This window comes from Danio rerio, chromosome 17, assembly GCF_049306965.1.
Source record: "Danio rerio strain Tuebingen ecotype United States chromosome 17, GRCz12tu, whole genome shotgun sequence".
NCBI classification, from domain to species: Eukaryota; Metazoa; Chordata; class Actinopteri; order Cypriniformes; family Danionidae; genus Danio; species Danio rerio.
This window is the reverse complement of record NC_133192.1, coordinates 1,072,867-1,098,771: the sequence shown is the minus strand read 5'-3', so window position 1 is coordinate 1,098,771 and position 25,905 is coordinate 1,072,867. Positions and strand designations below refer to the sequence as shown.

Genomic DNA, 25,905 nt, shown 5'->3' with positions numbered 1-25,905 from the left:
AGTTGTCCGTATATTTTTCTTAGTTATAGTTGTCACGATAGTTATTGCAATTGTTCTTATAGTTTTTGTAGTCATAGCTGTCATCGTAGATATCGCAGTTGTTTGTACAGTTGTCATACTTATCGTTGTTGTCATAGTTATCACAGTTGTCTATATAGTTTTCATAATCATCGTTGTTGTCATAGTTATCGCAGTTGTTCGTATAGTTGTCATACTTGTTGTCATGGTTATCGCAGTTGTCATGTAATTTTTAGAGTTATAGCTGTCATCATAGATATCGCAGTTGTTCTTATAGTTGTCATACTCATTGTTGTCGTCATGGTTATCGCAATTGTCGTGTAATTTTTAGAGTTATAGCTGTCATCATAGATATTGTAGTTGTTCATATAGTTGTCAAATTCATCGTTGTCATCTAAATTATGGCAGTTGTCTGTATAGTCGTATTCATCGTTGTTGTCATGGTTATTGCAGTTATCCGTATAGTTCACATTTTAGTTGTCATCATAGTTTTTGCTGTGTGTTTCTACTGCGGAGGCCTGATGGAGATGCGAGCCTCTGTTTTCCCTCATTGTGTTAGTGGTATTGTTGGTCTGTTGTTTCTCAGAGGAGGAAGAGACTGTAGGATGTGATCATAATTAGCTGAGACAGAAATGATGTATCGCCGCTTTACTGCTGCTTTGTCTTCATTCTGCCTCTGCTATTCTTATGAGAGCCGCCGCTCCGCTGGGAGAAACGGCTAATGATCCACTTTCACACCTGATGAGCTGCACACTTAAAACACTTTCAGCACAATCACTTATAACAGATCACTCTTACCGTATGAACATACCTCTGTCGGTTAGCATGACAGGTTTGAGGAATTGGGAGATTTTTGTTTCATGTTAAAATAATTGAATAAAACATCCGTGTGTTTACATTTAGCTGAGGGTCAAATGACATTCAGGAAAAAAATAAATGTATGTATTTAAAAATATTATTGTACATTGTTAGTGTTTTATTACATAAAAATAAATAAATCAAAGTTTTAAAATTAAAATAAAATAAAATAAAATTCTAAAATAATATTTTGAGTAAATTATAAGTAAACAAACAGCAACAAAAATGTCAAAACAAAATAATGTAAAAAAAAAAAACCTACTTAAATAAGTCCTAAAATAAATAATTACACAATATGTATTATATATATATATATATATATAAATAAAATTTATGAATTCATAATTTTAGATAATTATGATTTCAATAAGTTTATTTATTTTTATAAGTATTTTCCTTATTCTGTGGCAACTTGTATATTCAAAAGCATAAATGCACATTTTTAGTGTGTTTTATTTAGATTAATTTGAAAAACAAAATAAAAATAAAGTTGAATTAAATCTTAAAATAATATTTTTAAAGCAATTATACGTTAAACAAACACATACTAAAATAAAGTCAAACCATAAAATATTAAGTAAATGAATGTAAAGAATCGTATTCATGCTTAGTGCTAAAAGAAATAATTATAAAATGTAAATATCTCTTATTAATTATAAAACTATTTAAATAATATTATAATGTAAATAATAACATTACAATAATGTAATGTAAATAATAAATATTATAACTTTTGTCGGAATATTTTTTTATTTGTAATTGTTTTAGATAAGTGAAGTTTCACATACTAATTTAGAGAGAAGCATGTGATATGTTTGAACGCAGCTGGTCTCTCATCTGTTATCATTAGTAAGCCAATTTATTAATATTTTATAATAATTTTCGTTATTCTGTGGCGACTTTGGCGGTCTGAAATCTTCACTGTATCTGATCACACTTTCCAAGGTTCATCCATCATATGCCACTGCCTGTTCTCTCTCGAGTCCTCTTCCTTCATTCTGCACAGCAGTGGTCATAGGTCATGCATAACAGATAAACACACTGAAGCGGTGGCGCTGTTACTGACGTATCATAGGCTTTTATCATGTTATTATGGTGAGTTGTATTCTGTAGAATATCATTGGAGTTTGTTGTGTTTCTATACTTTTTTCTATACTCTCTTGATTTTAAACAGTGATTTAATTTAAATGTTTATTAAAACAAAGCAAACTATTAAAGGATCCAAGGATCTTGTAGCCTTTATATAGAAAAGAGGGGCAAATATCATTCAAAAAAATAAATGTTTTACACAAATGTTTAGATTAGTAGAGTAAAGCCTGGTTTATACTTCTGCGTCAAGTGACCGGCGTAACCCATGGCGCATGCAATGCGCGTAGCTGTGCATTTATACTTCTGCGCGCTGTCTCTGTTGGTCTGGATTAACACCTCCGAAACATTAGTTGGCAGTGAGGTGTTAATGTGTCTCTGTGCGAGTTTCTTCACTGCTGTTTTGTTTTTTCTGAACGCTTCCTGAATGTACAAGTGGCTCAAACTCGCTCATTTTGAGGCAGGAACCGGCGGACGTGCAACAACTTTAGCTATGAGGTAAACACAAAACAAAACTTTCTATCCGGAGCTCCTTAACGGGACTCCACACTTGTAAACAATCGCTCCATCGGGGTCGTGGTGCTCGCGTGGCTCTCGGTCCCGCCCAGACTCGTCAGCGCTACCAAGCCGACCAATCACAGAGCTTGCGCTATGCGTCGTTGCGATGTGTAGTTACATTTTTTGAGAGTTGCACATCAGCGACAGCTACTGCATAGGGCTATGCGTCAACGGCGTAGCATACACGTGCGTTTGACACAGATGTATAAATCAGCCTTAAACAGTAAGGGTGTCATGATTTCGATTTAAAAATTAAATAGTTTAAAATTCATGCTCAATTTTCGATTATCGAATCAAAAAATGGAATCGTAGATGCTGACAAGCCCTCATGTCACGCAAAAAAAAAAAAAACCAGGCTTGTTGAAGTGCTGCGAGTCGACCTAACAGCTACAACAAACAGCCAAAAGATAGCATGGCAACTGCAGACCCATCGTGAGAACTTAAACCCCCTTCGCTTTCACTGAAGTTGCCGGTGAGGAATTATTTTGGATTTCCAGTGAGTTATGCTGACAACGTTCGTTTCGTGTTGTCGTCAAAAAAAAAAAAAACTAACTATTTTACAGCTTTGAGTTTTTTTTCTGGAGAAAGTCTTATTTGTTTTATTTGGGCTAGAATAAAAGCAGTTTTTAATACTTTTAAACCCATGTTAAGCTCAATATTATTCGCCCCTTCAGCAATATTAGTGTTGGATTGTCTCCAGAACAAACCACTGTTATACAATGACTTGCCTAATTACCCTAACTTTACCCTAATTACCCTAGTGAAGCCTTTACATGTCACTTTAAGCTGTATAGAAGTGACTTGAAGAATATCTAGTCTAATATTATGTGCTGTCATCATGGCAAAGAAAATAAATCAGTTATTAAAACTATTATGTGCAGAAATGTGTTAAAGTCTTTTCTCCGTTAATTAGAAATTGTGTAAAAATTATACAGGGAGGCTAAAACTCTGACTTTAGCTGTATGTATTCATCTTCATTCTGTCAAGATGTTTTGAATCAGTCAGTAAAGTGCTGTAAAAGTAAATATGTGACTTTCACACTATATAATTTGTCACACACAGTGTTTGCAGATGTACGGAGATGTGAAATGCAGTGTTATACGAGTGTACAGCACTGTACGCGGAGTGTGTTTATAACTGAGAGGAGCTTCAATGTGTTTGTAGATGTTTTCTGGCCTGAGGTTTGTGTCTTTCTTCATTTTCATCTGTCTCTTTCGTCTCATCTCTGCTGCTCTCGTCTGTCACACTGATTTATGAGAAGCACAGACTGATGTGCAGGAGCTCTTGCAGCTCATCATCATGTACATCACTAGCTCAATTTAAAGCACATTAAAGGGCCATGAAAGCCCCTCATTTCAGCAGGGTGTTTTCACACCTCTACTTTGGAAAAAAAAGTCAGGAAAGTGGGCGTGTCCAGCTCTGTTTAGGGGGAGTGTCGGAGGAGGGAAAAAAGGAAGGTCTGTAAGAATTTGCATAAAAATGGGAGTGTCGGTTTGGGCACATGCTGATTTTCACAGAGGCAAAACAAACACACACACACACAGTGGAGAAATAGAGTGACTGTGTCTACATGACATCAGTAATCAAATTATTTGCCAAATGAATAAATGGTGGACTTTAACTGCAGTTTGGCTCTTTCATTCAGGAATTTCATTCATGACAAACCAGATATTTGATTCGAGGAACTGCTCTAAGCGTGTATTTTTCATGCAATGTGTGATACCGCATGGTGAATGAGAGAAATAAACCCTCCGCATTTCTCAGTACCTTATATGCACTCGGTAGGTAGCGTCAGAAAGCCGTGTGTGTTATTCCTGTCACAAAATGCAGTGAAAATCCTCCACATCGGTAATAGTTTGATTGCGGTGTTTACATGTTTACACTGGGAGAGCAGCATTTACAGCGGATCATTCAGTCTATAATATTGTAGAGATATTAACCTACTGTACACTGAGTAACTCAATCATTTAACTAAGATCTGTCTTTAAACACTGAAAGACTTCTGCTGACCATACCAACTCACTATTTTATTAGCATCTACCCCAACCACAACCCTAAACTCAACCCTCACAGTAATGTAAAAACTGTGATTATATTGATTATTATTCATATTATTTATTAAATTACACATTAAATTATATTTTATTAACATCTTCCCCTACCTCAACCCTCACAGTAATGTAAAAACTGTGATTATATTGATTATTATTCATATTATTTATTAAATTACACATTAAATTATATTTTATTAACATCTTCCCCTACCTCAACCCTCACAGTAATGTAAAAACTGTAATTATATTGATTATTATTCATATTATTTATTAAATTACACATTAAATTATATTTTATTAACATCTACCCCTACCCCAAACCTCACAGTAGAGTAAACACAGTAATTATATTGGTTATTATTCATATTATTTATTAAATTACACATTAAATGATATTTTATTAGCATCTACCCCTACCCCAACCCTCACAGTAGAGTAAACACAGTAATTATATTGGTTATTATTCATATTATTTATTAAATTACACATTAAATAGTATTTCATTAACATCTTCCCCTACCTCAACCTTCATAGTAATGTGAAAACAGTCATTATATAATTATTATTTAGATTATTTATTAAATTACCCATAAAATTTTATTTTATTTACGTCTACCCAACCACAACCCTAAACTCAACCCTCACAGTAATGTAAAAACAGTAGTTATATTGATTATTATTCATATTATTTATTAAATTACACATTAAATTGTATTTTATTAGCATCTACCCCTACCCCAACCCTCACAGTGAAGTAAAAACTGTAATTATATTGATTATTGTTCATATTATTTATTAAATTACACATTAAATTGTATTTTTTAACATCTTCCCCAACCTTCATAGAAATGTGAAAACAGTAATTATATTGTTAGATTTTGCTGTATTTGGCTTGCATCTTGGGTGGCTCGCCATTATATTAGATGACTCTAATACATACAATAAGTAAGATGAGCAAAGTTCTTACGGGGAGAATACTTTATTGAAGACAATCAATAGTGCAGTTCTTCAGCAGTGATGTTAACTCATCGGTCTTCAAGTAACTAAACCCAAAGTTTATACTAGCATCAAACAAACCATTCTGTTTACGAGGCTCAGCAGGACCCTCTTCAGCTGTTGTTTTGCTAATACCCATTGAGATTGTAAAAGGGTCATTTAGTTCACACCTATCAGTTTGTGGGGGTTGAGGCACAGGTCATCCCATCATATCACATGAGAGTTTAATCAATGTAAATGCAACTGAACTAAAATGCACATAATCTTTCAATATTAATTATTATTTAGATTATTTATTAAATTAACCATAACATTTTATTTTATTAACATCTACCCAACCACAACCTTAAACTCAACCTTCACAGTAATGTAAAAACAGTCATTATACAGAGTATTGTTCATATTATTTATTAAATTACACATTAAATGATATTTTATTAGCATCTACCCCTACCCCAACCCTCACAGTAGAGTAAACACAGTAATTATATTGATTATTATTCATATTATTTATTAAATTACACATTAAATTGTATTTTATTAGCATCTACCCCTACCCCAACCCTCACAGTAGAGTAAACACAGTAATTATATTGATTATTATTCATATTATTTGTTAAATTACCCCAAAAAATTATTTTATTAACATCTACCCAACCACAACCATAAACTCAACCCTCACAGTAATGTAAAAACAGTCATTATACAGAGTATTGTTCATATTATTTATTAAATTACACATTAAATTGTATTTTATTAGCATCTACCCCTACCCCAACCCTCACAGTAGAGTAAACACAGTAATTATATTGATTATTATTCATATTATTTATTAAATTACACATTAAATTGTATTTTATTAGCATCTACCCCTACCCCAACCCTCACAGTAGAGTAAACACAGTAATTATATTGATTATTATTCATATTATTTATTAAATTACACATTAAATGATATTTTATTAGCATCTACCCCTACCCCAACCCTCACAGTAGAGTAAACACAGTAATTATATTGATTATTATTCATATTATTTGTTAAATTACCCCAAAAAATTATTTTATTAACATCTACCCAACCACAACCCTAAACTCAACCCTCACAGTAATGTAAAAAGAGTCATTATACAGAGTATTGTTCATATTATTTATTAAATTACACATTAAATGATATTTTATTAGCATCTTCCCCTACCCCAACCCTAAACTCAACCCTCACAGTAATGTGAAATTGATGTGAGTATCTGCAGCTGTATCCCTTCCAGACTTTACCCCAAAACAGCCGAAAAATAACAGTGTATTTAACGTTTTCTTAAAATAGTTTGTCCTTTTTTACCCTTAAAACGGCTCGTGTATATCCCAGTTTTGCAAGAAATAAAGTAGTTCAGGTGAGTTTCTCCTCCTCAACAGGTTTTGTCCTCATAACAATGCGCTGAGTCTCAGGGAAAGTTTCTCCTGGTGCAGGTCATGATCCAGTTTAGTTCTCCTCAGTAACGCAGCTCTTCATTAATCTTCTGGTTGTTCACCTCATACTGTCAGCGGTGTGTGTTTGGCTTCAGCGCAGCATTGAAGCATCAGCTCTGTTTCACTCATCGTTTACTCTCCGCTTGTCATCCGAGATGTTCATTACTCTCTTCAGTTGAACAGAAGTGAAGGTGCTGGTTAATATATATCATGCTTTCTCCCTCTGGTGGTCTTCAGCGGTTTCTGAACTGTAGTGCAGCTTTAGACTCTTAATGATCACTTGTTTTCTTAATATCCTATATTTTTTACCACCATGGTGTGTATGTATGTGTACGTGTGTGTGTGTGTGTGTATGTGCATACCTGTGTGTATATGCTCGTGTGTTTTTGTGTGTGTTTTTGTGTGTGTGCATGTGCATGTATTTACGTGCATGTGCATTCATTTGTTAGTGTGCATGCATGTGTGTATATTATGCTCTATATAGTATGTGTATATGCTCTTTATTATGTGTGTGTGTGTACACGTTTTGTGTGTGTGTGTGTGTGTATATGTGACTGTGCATGCATTTGTGTGTGTGTGCATGCATGTGTGCGTGCGGGCATGTGCATAAAGTGTGTACATTTGTGTTTATGTGAATGTACATGTTTTTCTGTCTTTGCATGTGTGAATTTGTGTGTGTGTGTGTGTGTGTGTGTGTGAATGTCTGTGTGCATTTGTGCATGTACGTGATGCATTTGTGTGCATGCATGTGTGTTTGGGTGTGCATGTGGATAAGTGTGTACGTTTCTGTGCGTGTGCGAGCATGAATTTGTCATGCGCGTGTGTATACTATGCTCGTGTGTATGTGTGCATGTGTGTGTGCATGTGTGAATTTGTGCATGCATATGTGACTGTGTGCAATTTGGTCTGTGTGTGTTCGCATGTGTGTGTATAAATGTGTGCGCTTATGCATGAGTGTGTGCATGTGGGTGTCTGTGCATGCGTGAATTTGTGTGCGTGTGTATATGTGAATGTGTGTGCATGTGTGTGTATGCATGTGCATGAGTGTGTACATTTGTGTGTGTGCATGCATGTGCATGAATTAATATGTGTGCGTGTGTATATGTGAATGTGTGCGTGCAAGTGCATGTCTGTGCATGAGGATGCATTTGTTCTTGTGCGCACGTGTGTGTGTGTGTGTATGCATGTGCATGAGTGTGTACATTTGTGAGCATGTGTGTGTGCGTGTATGCATTTGTGCATGCATGTTTATGCATGTGTGTGTATTTGTGCATAAATGTGTGTGTGTGTCTACACATATATAAATGTGCATGTGGGTGCATTTGTGTGTGTGTGTGTGTGTGAGTGTTTGCGTGTGTGCGCTTTTGTTTGAACAGTATTAAAACAATGGGAACCTGTGGAGTGATCCGACAATTCACAAAACAACCCTTTGTGTGTGTGTGTGTGTGTGTGTGTGTGTGTGTGTGTGTGTGTGTGTGTGTGTGTGTGTGTGTGTGTGTATATGTGTGTGTATATGTGTGTGTGGGAGTTTGTGTATGTTTGTATGTATGTGTGGATGTATATGTGTTTGTGATTGTGTGTTTGTATTTGTGTGTGTGTGTGTGTGCGTTTGTGCGTGCGTGTGTTGATCTTGTATACTGACCTGTGGTGTGTGTTTGCAGTATGCTCCTCCAGATCTGTGCATCTGCAGTTTTGTCCTGGAGCAGTCTCTGTCTGTGCGAGCGCTGCAGGAGATGCTGGCCAAGACTGGACACGACAATGACGTGAGTACAACACACACACACACACACACACACACACACACACCTGAGTGTGCTCCGTCTGTGTGTAAGGGGTTCAGTTTAAAGGTCAGGCATCATTGAGCTCCAGACGAGGCGGTTCTGTTGTGTTATTCCTGATGCTCTGGTTTGAGTGTGATGACCTGCGGCAGCGCTGATCTTTACGTTACTCTCCTGTGGTGTTTCTGCTGAATAATGAGCAAAACCTGACCATGCTGAGAGTGTGTATTGAGGATTTCTCTCTTCTGTTGTCTCTGTGCACATGCTGCAGCAGTTCATCAGAAAGGTGAGCGGTTATAGGCCTAATATTTCTGACATTTTGCTTGTTTATGTGTGCTTTGTTTGTTCATTTACTTATTATTTTTTAAATTAATTTTGTAAGTGAAGCAAAACAAATATACAGAGGGAAAAACACTAAACAAAACATACAGAATAAAGAATATTTCAGGTAAACAAAATAATAATTATAGAAAAAATATTATCTAATGATAATGATAATAAATGATACAATTAATAATAATGAACATACAATAATTATATTCATATATTTTTTGATTCTTGAGTTGATACCAGAAGTGGTGGGAAAACAAATATACCCTGGACCTAGTTTAGCTATATTTGGTGTCAGAGATGATGCAGAATTATCTAAAAATCAACGTACAATGATTAGATTTAAAACCCTTATGGCACGTAGATTGACTTTACTGAATTGGAAAGGAAAAGATCCTCTTTGTAGCTCCACATTGATAAAAATGTCATGTCTTGCCTGCAAATTGAGTAGCTAAGACTTTCCCTTAAAAGTAAAACTAAGAATGTCAATGTAACATGGAATCCATGTATTGAGTTCTTCAGAAACGGAGCAGTGATTGAACCCTAGCAAAAATCCACTGCTTTTGGATTCCACTACTCTTGTCGCCACTGGCTCGCATGGTTCAGGATTGGTAGAGCTACGCTTCGATGAATTTGCTCTTCAGTGTTTGGACTCTCAGTAGTGATTATTAAACCACACTGAACTAAACTGAACTGAACTTAAACACTAAAACCTGAACTACTCTGATCCAGTTACTATGACCATTTATGTGAAGCTGCTTTGACACAATCTACATTGTAAAAATGCTATACAAGTAAAGCTGAACTGAATTGAATTGAACTTTTATTATAAATATTATATAAGTATACTTTATATTATATATGTATGTATGTATTTTCGTTGTGCATGTGTTGCATGTTCATGAACTGTGGTTGAAGTTTTTTTAAAATCACGCTTAATGGGCCGACATGATGTATGAAAAAATCTGCAGTAGTTCATTGACTTATGATGAGTAGGTCCACACGGAATCTGCGCGCGCAAAATTCCGCAGATTTCCACAAATTTTTAGCCAATCATTAATTCTGTATATTTACTTGAGTAAATGTGTGTAAATCTATAGTTTTTAAATTCATTACAGTAATATTATTGAATAATGTTCATATGAATTAATAATAATAATAATAATAATTCCTTACATCTATATAGCGCTTTTCTGGGCACTCAAAGCGCTTTACACAATGGGGGGTGGGGGGGGGGAGGTGGGGGGGGGGATCTCCTCATTCCTCATCCACCACCAGTGTGCAGCATCCACCTGGATGATGCATCGGCAGCCATTTTGCATCCAGACAGCACACCACACACCAGCTGATTGGTGGGGAGGAGACAGTGATAAAGCCAATTGGAATATGGGGAGGGTGAGGAGGCCATGATGGACAGAGGCCAGTGGGCAGATTTGGCCAGGATGCCAGGGTGAAACCCCTACTCTTTTCGAAGGACATCCTGGAATTATTAATGAGCACAGAGAGTTGGGACCTCGGTTTAACGTCTCATCCAAAAGACGGCGCTCACTGAGCAGTATAGAGTCCCCGTCACTATACTGGGGCATTAGGACCCACACAGACCGCAGGTTGGGCGCCCCCTGCTGGCCTCACTAACACCACCTCCGGCAGCAACCTAGCTTTCACATGCGGTCTCCCATCCAGACACTGACCGGGCGCAGCCCTGCTTAGCTTCAATGGGCGACCATGTGAGAGTTGCAGAGAGCTAACTGCCGGGAATTAAGTACAATGCAGTTTTTACAGTAATATTTTCTGTCTTTTAGTAGAGATATTTTATTTGAGATTTGCTTTGTTTACCAAATAAGTAAATCTAATTGTATTTGCATTGTAAACATTCGATACAAGTGAAAAGATAATATTTTTTATTTCACATATTAAGGTTTTAGTTATGATACTCCCAAAAATAATTCCGCAGAAATCCGCAGATTTTCAGCTAAATTCTCTGCATAAATAGCAAAAAACATCCGCTGACTCTGTCTGGCCCTGCTTACGAGATACAATTATATATTTTTATTTTTGTTGATTAAAATAATGATTTGTTTCAAATAAAATACTAAAAGATTTTATTTAAAATTAACATTTTGTTAACATTACAATTTATGGCTATATTTACAAACAATATCTTATGTATTTTATTCATTTATTTATTATAATTACCCAAGTGAAGCCTTTAAATATCACTTAAGCTGAATACTAGTATCTAGAAGAATATAGTATTATATACTGTAATCATGGCAAAGAAATTAAAACTATTTTGATTAGAAATGTGTTGAAGAAAATCTTCTCTCCATTAAACAGAATTAATATTTCATTTTTTACTATTTATTCATCATTTTACAGTATAACAATCAACACAATTGACCAAAGAATATTTAGCATTAAGTGTAGCATCAAAGTATACAAATATAGAAACATGTACATCAACAAATCCAGTTTATGTTACTTGATAAAACAGAAATCAAATAACGGCTTGTGAATGGTCAGTATGATAGATTATCCATTTTACAATTATGTTATGTTTGTCCTGACCATCGATTTGTATACCCGGACATGAAAGATTGGATACTATGTGCTGAACCTTTTTAAACTCTGAAATTCGCGAACAAATCCCCCCCTCCCAACCACCCCCCCCTCCCTTAGGCACAAGCCCTGTCCCCAAACGACAGGGCAGCCCCATAACCGAACTAACTCTGGGCATATAATAACCAGTAAGATAATGCTCAGATCCCCAACACACACATTTACAAAAAAATAAAAGGGTCAAAATCTGGATTACAATTTACATGTTTTTCGAGACAGAAAATTAGATTCGTAAATATTACTATTTGTCAGTCTTAACAAGACATTTATACCCTAAATAGCTTATTCATGTAGTCCGATCTGTATCTATTACTCACGACAGTCTAGCCATGTTTACAAAGAACTCCTCGGAGTCTTTGGGAGATGAGAACAGGTGGATCTTTTTGTCATGAAGAATTCACAGTTTGCACGGTTGGATAAGGAATCCGCAGTACATCCCTTTATCAGCAAATAGTTTTTTGACGTTGTTAAACTCCCGGCGTTGTCGCATAGTTTTGACTGAAAAATCTTCGGAAAAGTACAGCCTGTTTCCATCGTAGGTGATTTCTCTGCGTCTTGAGCGAAATATCAGTTCCTTATTCTGAAATTTAAGGAAGCGGATGAGAACGGCCCTGTGTTGGTTAGGTTTAGCTGGAGCTAAAGTCCGGTGGACCTGCTCCAGGGTAAACTGTGTGTCAGGTGTCATGTTCGTCCACTGAGGCAGCATGTCTTTGATAAAGTCCATGAGCGTTTTTGACCCTTATGCACCCTCTCGTAAACCAAAAAGTCGAAGATTCTTTCTTCTGCTGCGGTTTTCTAAATCTTCCACCTTTGCTTCCAGGAGATTCAAGCGTTTGGATGCCGAGGTAGCGAAAGAGTCGGCTGTATCCAGTCGGGTCTCGGCAGCCACAATGCGCTCCTCCGCGTCGTCGATTCTTTTTTTCAGTAACCGTTACCGCATTTTTAATCTCTGTCAGGTTGATCTCTAACATCTTAACGGATGAAGATACTTCTGTTAATTGATTTTCAATACCATACTGTTTGGTTCCAAGCTCAGTTCTCAAAGCTTTTAATTACGCTAACACATCTGATGTATCCGCCATGGTCAAGATCGGCCTGAGGTTTCTGTTTTTCCCCTCCTGTCTTACGAGCTCTAGTAAAAATGTCACACTGTTTTGGAGCAAGATATTTATACATACTTAAATTGTTAATTTCGATCAGAACTAGTGAAAATAATGGGTATACTAATTTTTGTGTGCGGGTTATCGGAGCAAATCAATCAATCAGCCATCTTCGCCAGAGCCACGTGACCGCCAATATTTCTAATATTTCTGACTTCACCTGTTCATGTTTATTGTGATTATTGCTTAGGCGGCTCAGGGCGGAGGTCACCGGACGCTACTCTACGGTCACGCTATTCTCCTCAGACACTCGTTCAGCGGGATGGTTTGTAAATGTTCAGCTTTTCTTCATTTATGTGATTCCGGCAGGCTGTGTCAACATTTCGTGTGCGTCTTTTACAGTTTCTGACCTGTTTGAAGACATCGCGGTCGATGACGGATAAACTGTCCTTCGATGTGGGCCTTCAGGAAGACTCCACAGGTGAAATATCGACCTTATTCTGCACTTATTCTGAACCTCCCACTCAGTTGCCTATGAAAGAAATGAATAGGAATAATGAACGGCAGACAATGATCAAACTACTTGCTCTTGATCCTCTTGGACACTTTTAATGCTTTCAAACAGTTTGCTGCAATTATAAATCATCCATGTGTTGAGGTTGTTCAGGATGATGTGATTTACCTTCTATGTGTGATCTGATTGGACACGAATCGAAGGACTGACTTTTCTAATCCCTGTAAGAATTTAAATATCACAAATATTTTGGTGTCTTTGACAATTCAAACACTGTGTGAGTTCACTCAACTCACACAGGATGGTCATTTTAAAGTCTGATTGTTCTAAATCAACCCAAGTGACTTTATCTATCATGTTTGATATCATTTGAATTGTCTCAGTGCGACTGGAACAATGGTCTCATTCTCTCAGAAATAGACATAATCAAAACAATGAATATATAACTTCAGGCATCTTTTGAACTACGATGAAGGGTGTGCCTTTCCTACAGGGAGAAGCAAATGCCTTTTGTTATGCACACACCTCTTTTCTTGAGGGGATTCTTGGATTACTTAAGGTAAGGTATGGAAATTGTTCAGCGCGATTCTGCTTACCCAGATCAGCTAACACTCCATGTAATGTATATTTTAAAGTCAGGAATGCATCTTTTAATCTTGGATTTGTCTTTGATATTTTGATGTTTTATATTGATAATTTATGAATTGACTGAATGAATTGGCATAATACACATTTACCTGGCTATTAAATTGTTATGTTTTGAATTATTCACACAGAGTTTGTGTTATTATCTCTAGTAGATTACGTTAGATTACGAAGTCCATAGCACCACAAGCCTCTGCACAGTTTAGTAACAGACTGTCACGATGGGCTTACAAAAATACAAGAGATAGCAATAGAAGTTTTAATAATAAATAAGGGGACAGGCCAGGTTCAAAAATCGAACAGAGGCAAAAGTACAACACAATAAACAAAAGTGTATCAAACAAAGTTAGAACAGGAATTCAAAAATATGATCACAACATGAAATAAAGTGAACAAACAAACAAACCAAAACGATGAGTCAGTGAGCAGACAGATAAGAGCCGGACAAAACAAACCAGAATCGGGTGCACGAGCAAAGAGCAAAAATCTAAAGGCAAACTAAACACAACATAACAAGGCTTATAAAGACAACAATAATTAGACAATGACAGACAGCTGGAAACAATTAGTGATCACGTGAACTACAAAGCAGGAACAAACCAAAACATAACTAGTGTCCAGAAAACCACAAGATGGCACTACAGCAGACATGACACAGACTTAAACACGTTAGACGGAGCAGTGTGGCACACTATTCGACGTTCTTAAAGATCCGATTAACACATTGGCATTAATTCAAGTATACTTAGACTGTAAAAGGCCAATAATGGGTTTTCTATTTAGAACAACAAAATATTGTTAAGACTAGTCTACATGTGGATAAGTTAGGCCTTCATCTACAAACTTATACTATATAAATCACATGGTGATTATTCAAAGTTACTAATAGTCTCTTGATTCTATAGTAATGATTATCGTATGACTAAAATACTTTGTCTTGATTCAGTAGATAACAGATCTATGGGGACCACATAAAATATCCTAATTTGAGTAAGTATGGTTCTGCCTTTTTAGGAGATTAGTTAATCTTCTCTGTTTAATGACCAAGACTGACAAGCTTGTGTTTAAGAGATTGTATACTCGGCCGGTGCAAGACTCAGGATGCTATAGGAACCTGAATAAATGAGAATAATATATAATAACAAATCGAAGAGAATATTCAATCATAATCTAAAATAATGTGAAAGGAAACAAAATAACTTTATCAATGTTTTATAATTGGAGTCAGATAAAACGAGGAAAATATATTAATATTCTAAACCACCTCATACTAAAATTGGAGTCAGATATGAGTTAAGTTTAAAGTAAATCAACATTGTGCACTGGAAAGACCGAACATGCAGTGAACCTTCATCCACCAGTGGACACCGTCATTGGACCAACTGGCTGGACCCTACATCCCCAAATACAAGAAATAATATAGTAGTGACTGCAGGTTGAAGGACAGTAGTGGAGTAACAGCACTGATACTGCAGTAAACATGTACTCAAGGGAAAGTAAAAGTGCACATTTATAAAACTACTCAGTAAATTAAAATTCCTGAGAAAAACAACTCAATTACAGGCGTTTGGGTATTTGCAATCTGTTACTTTACACCACTGCTCTTTACAAATAGTGTGTGTGTGTTTAAATGTGTGTGTTTTAAGGTGAGGCCTGTTGGTGGACGATTCATCCGGCGTCTAAACAGAGGTCAGAGGGAGAGAAAGTGCGAATCGGAGATGATCTCATTCTCGTCAGTGTGTCGTCAGAACGATATCTCGTGAGTATGACATAAACCCAGTGCACAGGATAATATTTTACTTTCTGAATTGTGTTAAGGGTGGCTCAGTGGTCAGCACTGTTGCCCCACAGCAAGAAGGTCGCTGGTTCGAGTCCCGGCTGGGTCTGTTGGCGTTACTGTGTGGAGTTTGCATGTTCTCCCCGTGTTGGCGTGGGTTTCCTCCGGGTGCTCCGGTTTCCCCCACAGTCCAAACACATGCGCTATAGGGGAACTGATCAACTAAACTGGCCGTAGTGCATGAGTGTGTGAATGAGTGTGTATGGGTATTTCCCAGTACTGGGTTGCAGCTGGGTTAAACATATGCTAGAATAGTTGGCGGTTCATTACACCGTGGCCATTCTTGATAAATAAAAGACTAAGCTGTAGGAAAATTAATGAATGAATGTTGAATCTAAATATGTAAATTAATTTTTTAAATCAGGGCGAGGCAGTGGCGCAGTAGGTAGTGCTGTCGCCTCACAGCAAGAAGGTTGCTGGGTCGCTGTTTCTAACCTCGGCTCAGTTGGCGTTTCTGTGTGGAGTTTGCATGTTCTCCCTGCCTTCGCATGGGTTTCCTACGGGTGCTCCAGTCTCCCCCACAGTCCAAACACATGCGCTATAGGGGAATTGATTACCTAAATTAGCCGTAATGTATGAGTGTGTGAATGAGTGTGGGTGTTTCCCGGTGCTGGGTTACAGCTGGAAGAACATCTGCAACATTTTAAAGACAAAAGAAAACATGAAAGTGCATCATGTTACTCAAGCATATCCTATAATGCAATGCACTGAGAGGTTAATAAGTTTAAATCAAGTCTCGATGAGCTTTATTGTTCGTGTGTGGCCACACAGTGGAACTAAATGTTGTGTCCTGCTGGACTACAGTGTTACATAAATGAACATAATCATAAATATGAACACAACACTGGATGTAAGAGCTGTTTTAAAGCTATATATGACCAACATACCGTAATCTAACTATGCTTAACTATAGATAGGCTGTTTATCAATTCCAAGAATGCAGAGATCGCACTTGCGTTCTTGTGGAGAGCAGTCTTGCCAGGTGTCCCCGGAAGAACGAACTCGGGAGACCACGAGAACAAAGAACGGGTCCTCTTAGGAATGAGATGCCTAGTTCTTCTTGATGGTCACATGACCGTCACGTGTTTTAAATGGTAAATTATGTAAACATTACAGCCTTCATACAACGATTTATTGTCTTTCCCCTTTTCAAAATATATATTCTGCATAAAAAACATTATAAATATACGTTGCACAATATAAATAAAACAGATTTTAATAGGAAATTCAGCAAACAAACACCCTTAATGTGTTTATTCCTTTATTAAGATGTTCGTGGTAATGTTTATATTCAGCGTTTCATTTAGGGAAACTCCTGAGGTAAATAAGTTACATCTCTAAACTTTAATAATAAACCTAAATACAATGCTGCGCGTCTCACCTCCAGGCGCAATGACTTCTGGGACTTCCCGAGCGAGTTTGGTGCTCAAGTCTGCATCCATGCGTCCTCGATATCAAGAACGCGTCCTCTGTTCTTGCAGTCTTGAGTATATGAACTAAACTTTGGCAGCTGATGATGACGATACACGAGGACACAAGACCGCTGAAGAACGCATATTAAGAAACAGCCATATACTATAAATTACTTATAAACTAACTATTCACATAATCTAAGACAGGCTATACAGGCACTTTTAAATAAGAACAACACTGGTATTGAACAATACCTATAATGTTGATGAAAGCAAGTAGTGCAAGTAAGCATTGGTTTCCTTATTGAGTTCTTGTAGGATGGAGTTGAAGTAAAGTGTCCGGTGCATTTGAAGATAGAGGAGTGTGTTTCCTACAGGTGGTTTGACAGACCAACTCACCTGTGAGAGACACTCAGAAATGCTCAATGATTTTATAGATATGGAGTGATTTTAAGAGAGTGTCTGGTGCAAACTGATGTGTCTGTTAAAGTGTCAGTGAGATGAAAGAGTGTGCTTTCTGCAGGTGGTTTGTCAGACCAACTCACCTGTGTGAGACACTCAGAAATTGCCATCCCAGGCTCATTCTGAAAACGAAGTTACGTGGACGTTTCTGAAGGCCGCGAAATACGTCCCGGGAGGTACGTATTCATGCAGTTTTCGTGAATCCACGAGTGGGCGCTGTGCGCGCTTTTTTGCGCCTCGAACGTCTCTCGCGAACGCCGTTTGCCGAACCTGCCAGTGGCTGCTATCGAACAACCTCCCGTCTGTCTGTCTGAATGACAAGAATGATTGACCGTGCAACCGGCCAGTGGGCCGACGCACCCTCCCTCCTCCTTCCCTGAACCCGATCAACGACGATTCACAACAAGCCATCCAAAAAAATAAAAAAATCAAAGCCCTCGTCTGATGTTTGACCACCTTTTCAGACTTTGACCACATTCTCATCCCGTTATGAACTTGTTTGCTTTATTTTTGGGATTTGGTTTTTGTTTTCTTACCTGATTCCTGAAACCGTTCTTCCCCGGACTCAAACCCGGTCGTCGTCACCGCTCAGCTCCTCTCTCTCTGCGCCTCCAGTCCTACGACAGACATGACGAGCTAAACCGGACAAACTGGTTGCGGCGGGAAAGCCAGAGTGAGCGGCCGGTCGGCAGTCAAGCACCGATTCAAGGAACGGCGTCACACTGCCCCACATCGTTCGCTTCAAAAAATGAAATGCTGCCTTGCGTAGCTCCGGCCACGTAATTCGCTGTCTCCATAAATGTCCACGGGACGACGTTTTCAGAATGAGCCTGAGTTGGAAATTGCACAATATTTTTCCAGTGATTTGGAGTGTCTGGTGCAAATGTACAAACTGGTGCAAGTGTTGATTAAAGAGTGAGAGAGATGAAAGAGTGTGCTTTCTGCAGGTGGTTTGTCAGACCAACTCACCTGTGTGAGACACTCAGAAATTGCCATCCCAGGCTCATTCTGAAAACGAAGTTATGTGGATGTTTCTGGAGGCCGTGAAATACGTCCCGGGAGGTACGTATTCATGCAGTTTTCGTGAATCCACGAGAGGGCGCTGTGCGCGCTTTTTTTTTTTGCGCCTCGAACGTCTCTTGCGAACGCCGTTTGCCGAACCTGCCAGAGGCCGCTATCGAACAACCTCCCGTCTGTCTGTCTGAATGACAAGAGAGATTGACCGTGCAACCGGCCAATGGGCCGACCCACCCTCCCTCCTCCTTCCCTGAACCCGACCAATGACGATTCACAACAAGCCATCCAGAAAAATCAAAAATCAAAGCCCTCGTCTGATGTTTGACCACCTTTTCAGACTTTGACCACATTCTCATCCCGTTATGAACTTGTTTGCTTTATTTTTGGGATTTGGTTTTTGTTTTCTTACCTGATTCCTGAAACCGCTCTTCCCCGGACTCAAACCCGGTCGTCGTCACCGCTCAGCTCGTCTCTCTCTGCGCCTCCAGTCCTACGACAGACACGACGAGCTAAACCGGACAAACTGGTTGCGGCGGGAAAGCCCGAGTGAGCGGCCGGTCGGCAGGCAAGCATCGATTCAAGGAACGGCGTCACACTGCCCCACATCGTTCGCTTCAAAAAATGAAATGCTGCCTTGCGTAGCTGCGGCCACGTAATTCGCGGTCTCCATAAATGTCCACGGGACGGTGTTTTCAGAATGAGCCGGAGTTGGAAATTGCACAATATTTTTCCAGTGATTTGGAGTGTCTGGTGCAAATGTACAAACTGGTGCAAGTGTTGATTAAAGAGCGAGAGAGATGAAAGAGTGTGCTTTCTGCAAGTGGTTTGTCAGACCAACTCACCTGTGTGAGACACTCAGAAATTGCCAACCCAGGCTCATTCTGAAAACGAAGTTACGTGGATGTTTCTGGAGGCCGCGAAATACGTCCCGGGAGGTACGTATTCATGCAGTTTTCGTGAATCCACGAGAGGGCGCTGTGCGCGATTTTTTTGCGCCTCGAACGTCTCTCGCGAACGCCGTTTGCCAAACCTGCCAGAGGCCGCTATCGAACAACCTCCCGTCTGTCTGTCTGAATGACAAGAGAGATTGACCGTGCAACCGGCCAATGGGCCGACCCACCCTCCCTCCTCCTTCCCTGAACCCGACCAACGACGATTCACAACAAGCCATCCAGAAAAATCAAAAAATCAAAGCCCTCGTCTGATGTTTGACCACGTTTTCAGACTTTGACCACATTCTCATCCCGTTATGAACTTGTTTGCTTTATTTTTGGGATTTGGTTTTTGTTTTCTTACCTGATTCCTGAAACCGCTCTTCCCCGGACTCAAACCCGGTCGTCGTCAACGCTCAGCTCGTCTCTCTCTGCACCTCCAGTCCTACGACAGACACGACGAGCTAAACCGGACAAACTGGTTGCGGCGGGAAAGCCCGAGTGAGCGGCCGGTCGGCAGGCAAGCACCGATTCAAGGAACGGCGTCACACTGCCCCACATCGTTCGCTTCAAAAAATGAAATGTTGCCTTGTGTAGCTGCGGCCACGTAATTCCCGGTCTCCATAAATGTCCACGGGACGACGTTTTCAGAATGAGCCTGAGTTGGAAATTGCACAATATTTTTCCAGTGATTTGGAGTGTCTGGTGCAAATGTACAAACTGGTGCAAGTGTTGATTAAAGAGCGAGAGAGATGAAAGAGTGTGTTTCTGCAGGTTGTTTGTGATGTTTTGCACCTGATAGAAAACACAATGAAACCTCTCTGACAGTAGAGGACGCGTTGTTAATGATTATTAACCTGCTCTGCTCCACAGCATCTGTCCATATCCAATGGCTGCATCCAGGTGGACGCGTCCTTCATGCAGACGCTCTGGAACGTCCATCCAATCTGCTCAGGGAGCAACGTAGAGGAAGGTACAGCACCACAACCAGACCCAACACTCAGTGCAGGCTTTTAAAGAGCCCCTGTTATGCATTATGAAAGGGCATAGTTTTGAGGCTGAGATGCATGATGCATGCGTCAACAACAGGCTGATTGTCACTTATCACTATACAGTTGGTGTGTGTGATCACAATATAGATATTCATAAAAGTGTACAGTTTGGTGTGTTTGTGCACAAGTGTGTGTTCTGCTGATCCTCGTGTGTGTTTGTGTCTTTTGTCCAATAGGATACCTTCTCGGTGGTCATGTGATGCGTCTTTTTCATGGACATGATGAGGTTCTGACGATCCCAGGCTCTGATCAGAGTGAGGAAGAACAAAGGTGCGAAGTTCATCTCCAATAATCCTGTGTTTGTGATTATTATGGGCTTTATATTAGGGGTGTGAATCTACACTGGTCTCACGGTTGGATTCGGTTATGATTATCATCCCATCGATTTGGTTTAATTCGATATCTCAGTGCATTGGCGACGCTTTCCATAAGTAATTAGATTTTTTCTTCACAATACAAGAATTTTTAAAAATTAAAATCTATGAATATATTTATTTCCCAGAGATGGGTTGCAGCTGGAAGGGCATCCGCTGCGTAAAAACTTGCTGGATAAGTTGGCGGTTCATTCCGCTGTGGCGACCCCGGATTAATAAAGGGACTAAGCCGACAAGAAAATGAATGAATGAATGAATATATTTATATAATATTTGTGATGCAGTTTTGTCCTTTAATACAGCAGTGAGATATATAAACTGTGTGTTTAATTTGACCTGCTCAAAGAAAACACTCTTATTTAATGTATGAAACAAAACTCCAACACATGCACAGAAGACAGCATGAGCATTTACAGCAAATAAACTCATGTAAATAGGATCCTGCTTGCTTTTTGAGCGCTGACAGGCGAGATTTACACTCCAATGATTGGTCATTGTCTTCACCCGCTCAACAGAAAGGGCTGCAATCGGCTTTAGAAATGAAAGCACTGTTCACCGATGAGTGACGCGGGAAGCACAGCTGCAGTTAGAGTCTGTATGCACATAATACACTGTTATCACAGGTAATCCGTAATAGACACAGTGGAGAAAACTCACATCTCAGGCACGCTCGTGTCAGGATCCACAAGTATCGCTTTAACAGCCAAGAGGAGAGGAAAAGTCACCTCACAAACACACCAGCGGCTCAAATGTCTAAAGTGAGAGAGAGAGAGAGAGAGAGAAAGAGAGAGGTTTCATAAATTACCATTAATCTATTTTTATTTTTATTAATCTTTTTAGTTTTACTGATATATTGTTATTTTTATTAATCTATTTTTATTTTTTACATTTCTTTTCTTTATTTCTTTATTATATTCTATGTTCATATTTGTTTGCACTACTGCCCTTTTTGCACTGTCTTGTCTGTACGCAGCGACGATGGAGAGAGATGGAGTTTTACAGCATCTCTCCATAGTGGTGAAATAGCAGCTCGTTTGCTGTGTCTTCTTCAGTGTCAATGAAAGACTGTCCAGCAAACTCACAAGCAGTTGAACTGTGCATAATTATCCACCTTTTAAGCAGTAGGAGCGTTTTATTTACTCGCCCTCGCCTCCTTCGCCATAGTATTCTACTACGACATCGCACATAGGAGATAAATGACGTCAGTACGTAATAACCCGTTATGATTATTACTGAACCGGTATCCAATTTTCCCCATCTGCATTGTGATGCACAGAAGAAACAATTCGTTTTGACTCCCCTAGTTATACAGTACAGGCCTCATGTACGAAGACTTGCGTGGAAATCATACTAAATCATTTCGTACGCACAAAGCTGTAAATGTGCGTACGCAGAAAAAAATTCAGATGTATGAAACACTGCGTACGCCGAATCTCACGCATATTCTTTTGTACATCTGAATGAACGTGAAACTGAGCGCAACATGCACGAGCACAAAACCCCTCCCTGCCTCCTCCCCCGTATGAATATGCTAATGACTATGCTAATGGCAAAACCCAACGAAAAAGCAACGGCAAAAGCAAGAAGAGAAACTTTGAACAGAATGTGAACTGGAGGTGCTGCTTTCGGAGGTAGACCGGAGAAAAGCGGTGTTATTTGCAAGTTTGTCCTCCGGAATTAACAACAAAAGAAAAAAATAGAGTGGGAGAGTTTATCTGATACGGTTAACACAGTTGGGTCTGAACATCGCACTGAGTGCATTAAAAGAGAAATAGTGTGATTTATAGCTGTAAAATGTTGCAGTACCGTAACAGTCTCAGTGGCGCAGCTCATAAGACGCATGTCAACATGTATTGACACGTTCGAGCATGAACTCGGTTCGAATCCAGCGTCTGATGAACTCTTTCTTCTTTTTTCCCCGCTACATATCAGATTTTCCCAACTATTAATCACGAGAAAGACAAGCAGTAATCATTAATAAGTCTGTGCATCATATTTTATTTGCACATTTATTGAATGGAAATGTTTCTGATTCACTCATGCAAATTCATCTTCAGATAGTGTCTTTATAGCAATGTGTGTGCAGTAGATCGCTCAGATTACATTGGGAAAACAGGCGACTGCTGCAAATTGTGCTTTAATGTTTAGCTGGTCAACTGTATGGTATGGAAACCTTACATACCTGCTAGATGAACCCGTCTCATACAGCTGCCATTGCAAGGCTCAGACACTTTGTAGAGAGGAATTTAACACAACTGCCTCTAGGAGTCGCCAATGGAAATCAAACAGACACACACAAAAAATGTGCGTACGCCAGCCAGAAAGCTGCCGTGAAGCTGCGCACATTCCCACGTTCAGTTCATTGTTAGTAAATCCAAACGTGAGCCATTCTGAGCGTGAAACCTGGCGTACGCAAAGTTTTTGTGCCTACGCAGCGTTGATACATGAGGCCCCTGATTATTCTACGATGTTTCACAGTAATAAACAGACAATTAACCCCCAGGGGTCGAAGACCGCATATACATGGTTTAAGGCGTCTTCTCCTGAAAATGCAGAAAATAACTTGAATGACACTTTCAGTGTTGATCGTACAGATAAGAGCAATACATCAATCAAATCTGTTAGGTGCAGGGCTTAATTTGTGCCGGAACATGCCGGATCTGGCACATCATTTAACCAATACCCCTACTCACCCTCCCTCCTCCTTCGTCTGCTGTTCACTTTCACTTTGTTCCGCGACTCCCCAACCTTCTTCATTTTCGTCCACGACAACTAACCCCCGCTCCGGCTCCCAACTTGCATCCGCATCGCTCCTCCGCTATCCTACAGCCCCTTATTCATTCCCCCCACTCTTCGCTTTCCTGTGCGACATCTCTACATCCTTGGGTAGTATGCCGGATCCATTACCCCGATCTGTTCCAGGACCTCGTGATTCACAAATTAAGCACTGGTTTGGTGTCTACTTTTTTTATGTGCACTCACAATAACAACATAAGTGTGTGCTTTTGCACACATAAATAGTGAAGGCATTATTTCTTCTGTCTATCCGCCTACTGTTTGTAGAATCGCGTCAATAAAATGCGCAGAAACTCCACGAAAGCAAAACACGCAGACATGAGACCTGTATCTAGAGAAAGCTTCAAGTGTCTACTTTGAAATGCAGCGAGTGCATGTTTAAAACAAATATTGTTTGATAAAGTAATCAGTATGAAGCCTACACGATGCCTAGTTTCTCAGTATGAGCTCATCATTTTTAGTGCGACCTCATGTCATTTTTGTATGTTATATATTTCACTTCTGTGCATGTTTAATTTGCTTCTTTGGATGGAAACATAGCTAATTTGCATAATTTGCCATGTGTCATTTTTCTATATCAAATATTCCATTTTTGCATGTAAGTTTAATCAGCTTTTTTTTGGCTGAAAACACATCTAATAAAGGATTGTTTTTGCAATATTTCCAAATATATGTTGCATATATAGCATATATTATACATGTAAAACCAAAATGTAATTTGCGTATATGTATATATGTAATTAGCATATATTTACATGCATAATGTTTCTAAATGGAATGCCACTTACATGTGTGTCCCAATATTTAGAAATATATGTTGCATATATGATATATATATATATGTAAAAATCATGCATATATGTAACATCTAATATCAAGCTTGAATCTCATAAATGCAATTTGCATATATTTCCATGCGTGGTGTTTCTATATGTGATATTTCACTTTTGCAAGTTTAATTGCAAGTGAGTAATTGCATCATTGCATGGAAGCATTTTATTTGCAATAATTTTGAAATGTATGTTGTATAAAAACATGTCATATATTTTCTACATGTCAAACTTGCATTTCATATATGCAATTTGCATATATTTCCATGTATAATGTTTCTGTATGGGATATTCCATTTACTGCGCTTAATTTTAATTAGCATCTTTGAATGGAAAGATATTTAATAGGGGTATTTTAGTGACTCCGTGTCCTATAAGATCCGTCTATGGTGTGTGTGTGTGTGTGTCCATGTTTAGCCGCTCCAGTGAGTGTGTTAGTGTGTCTGAAGTGGGTCGAGCTTGAGTAACCCGGGGATGTGGATGTGATTGGACTCTCTGTGCTCCTTGTAAGGCTATTTTTAGCACGGTGGCGTTTAGCACGGCGTCTGCAGGATTAGATATCAGTTGTCAGCTGTGACCTGCGGCGCTGCGTCCTGTCCTTGAGATCCAATCACATCACAGCAACTCCTTCTCAAGGATTTAACCCAGACCTCCTTCAGACGTCTGGCAGGGAGTCCTCCAGTTCAGATGATAGAGAGAGACTTTGTTTCTGTTTATATGAGGCTTCTGACAGAATCAAATATTCTGGTAGCGATTAATTGCTGAAGCTTTTATCAAAAAATATAGCTTTACCAAACCAGGACTCTCTCTTCTTTCCCATCCACCACACCACACGACAATCTGTAAACATTATGCAATTCTGAGTGTGCTTCACACAGGCGAGTGGGCTTGACAAACCACCTGTAGAAACACTTTTCTTTATATATTTATATAAAAAAAAACACTCAAGCGTTTAATTCTTTGAGCATTAACAGTTCTTTGTATAATCAAAATCTCCAAAACAACACCTGAAAACAACACTGCAAAACAACATCAGAGGTCAAATCAACAGCCAAAACAGTCCTGAAAACAACACCTCAAAACACCCAGATCAACCCTGCAATCAAGTCCCTAAAACAACCATGAAAACAACACCACAAAACAACACCAGGTCAACACCCCAAAACAACCCTA

The 25,905-nt window shown here is 38.9% G+C and overlaps 1 protein-coding gene across 11 annotated transcripts in view; it reads left to right on the top strand.

The window, feature by feature from the left end:
* LOC101884734 (ryanodine receptor 3-like) overlaps positions 1-25,905 on the top strand; it is a 275,348-nt gene that overhangs the window by 52,340 nt on the left and 197,103 nt on the right. For 7 of the 11 annotated variants that reach the window (XR_012393127.1, XR_012393126.1, XR_012393128.1 and 4 more), the window contains exons 3-9: positions 8,696-8,797; positions 9,084-9,098; positions 13,112-13,186; positions 13,264-13,342; positions 15,667-15,779; positions 20,554-20,653; positions 20,909-21,002. Coding sequence is in view for 7 of the 11 variants with exons in the window: in XM_073927940.1 (XP_073784041.1) it covers positions 8,696-8,797; positions 9,084-9,098; positions 13,112-13,186; positions 13,264-13,342; positions 15,667-15,779; positions 20,554-20,653; positions 20,909-21,002 (578 nt within the window). In the remaining 4 variants the exon portion in view is untranslated. The remainder of the gene's footprint in view (positions 1-8,695; positions 8,798-9,083; positions 9,099-13,111; positions 13,187-13,263; positions 13,343-15,666; positions 15,780-20,553; positions 20,654-20,908; positions 21,003-25,905) is intronic. The other 4 variants (XR_012393129.1, XM_073927942.1, XM_073927941.1 and 1 more) reach the window with 1 other exon arrangement.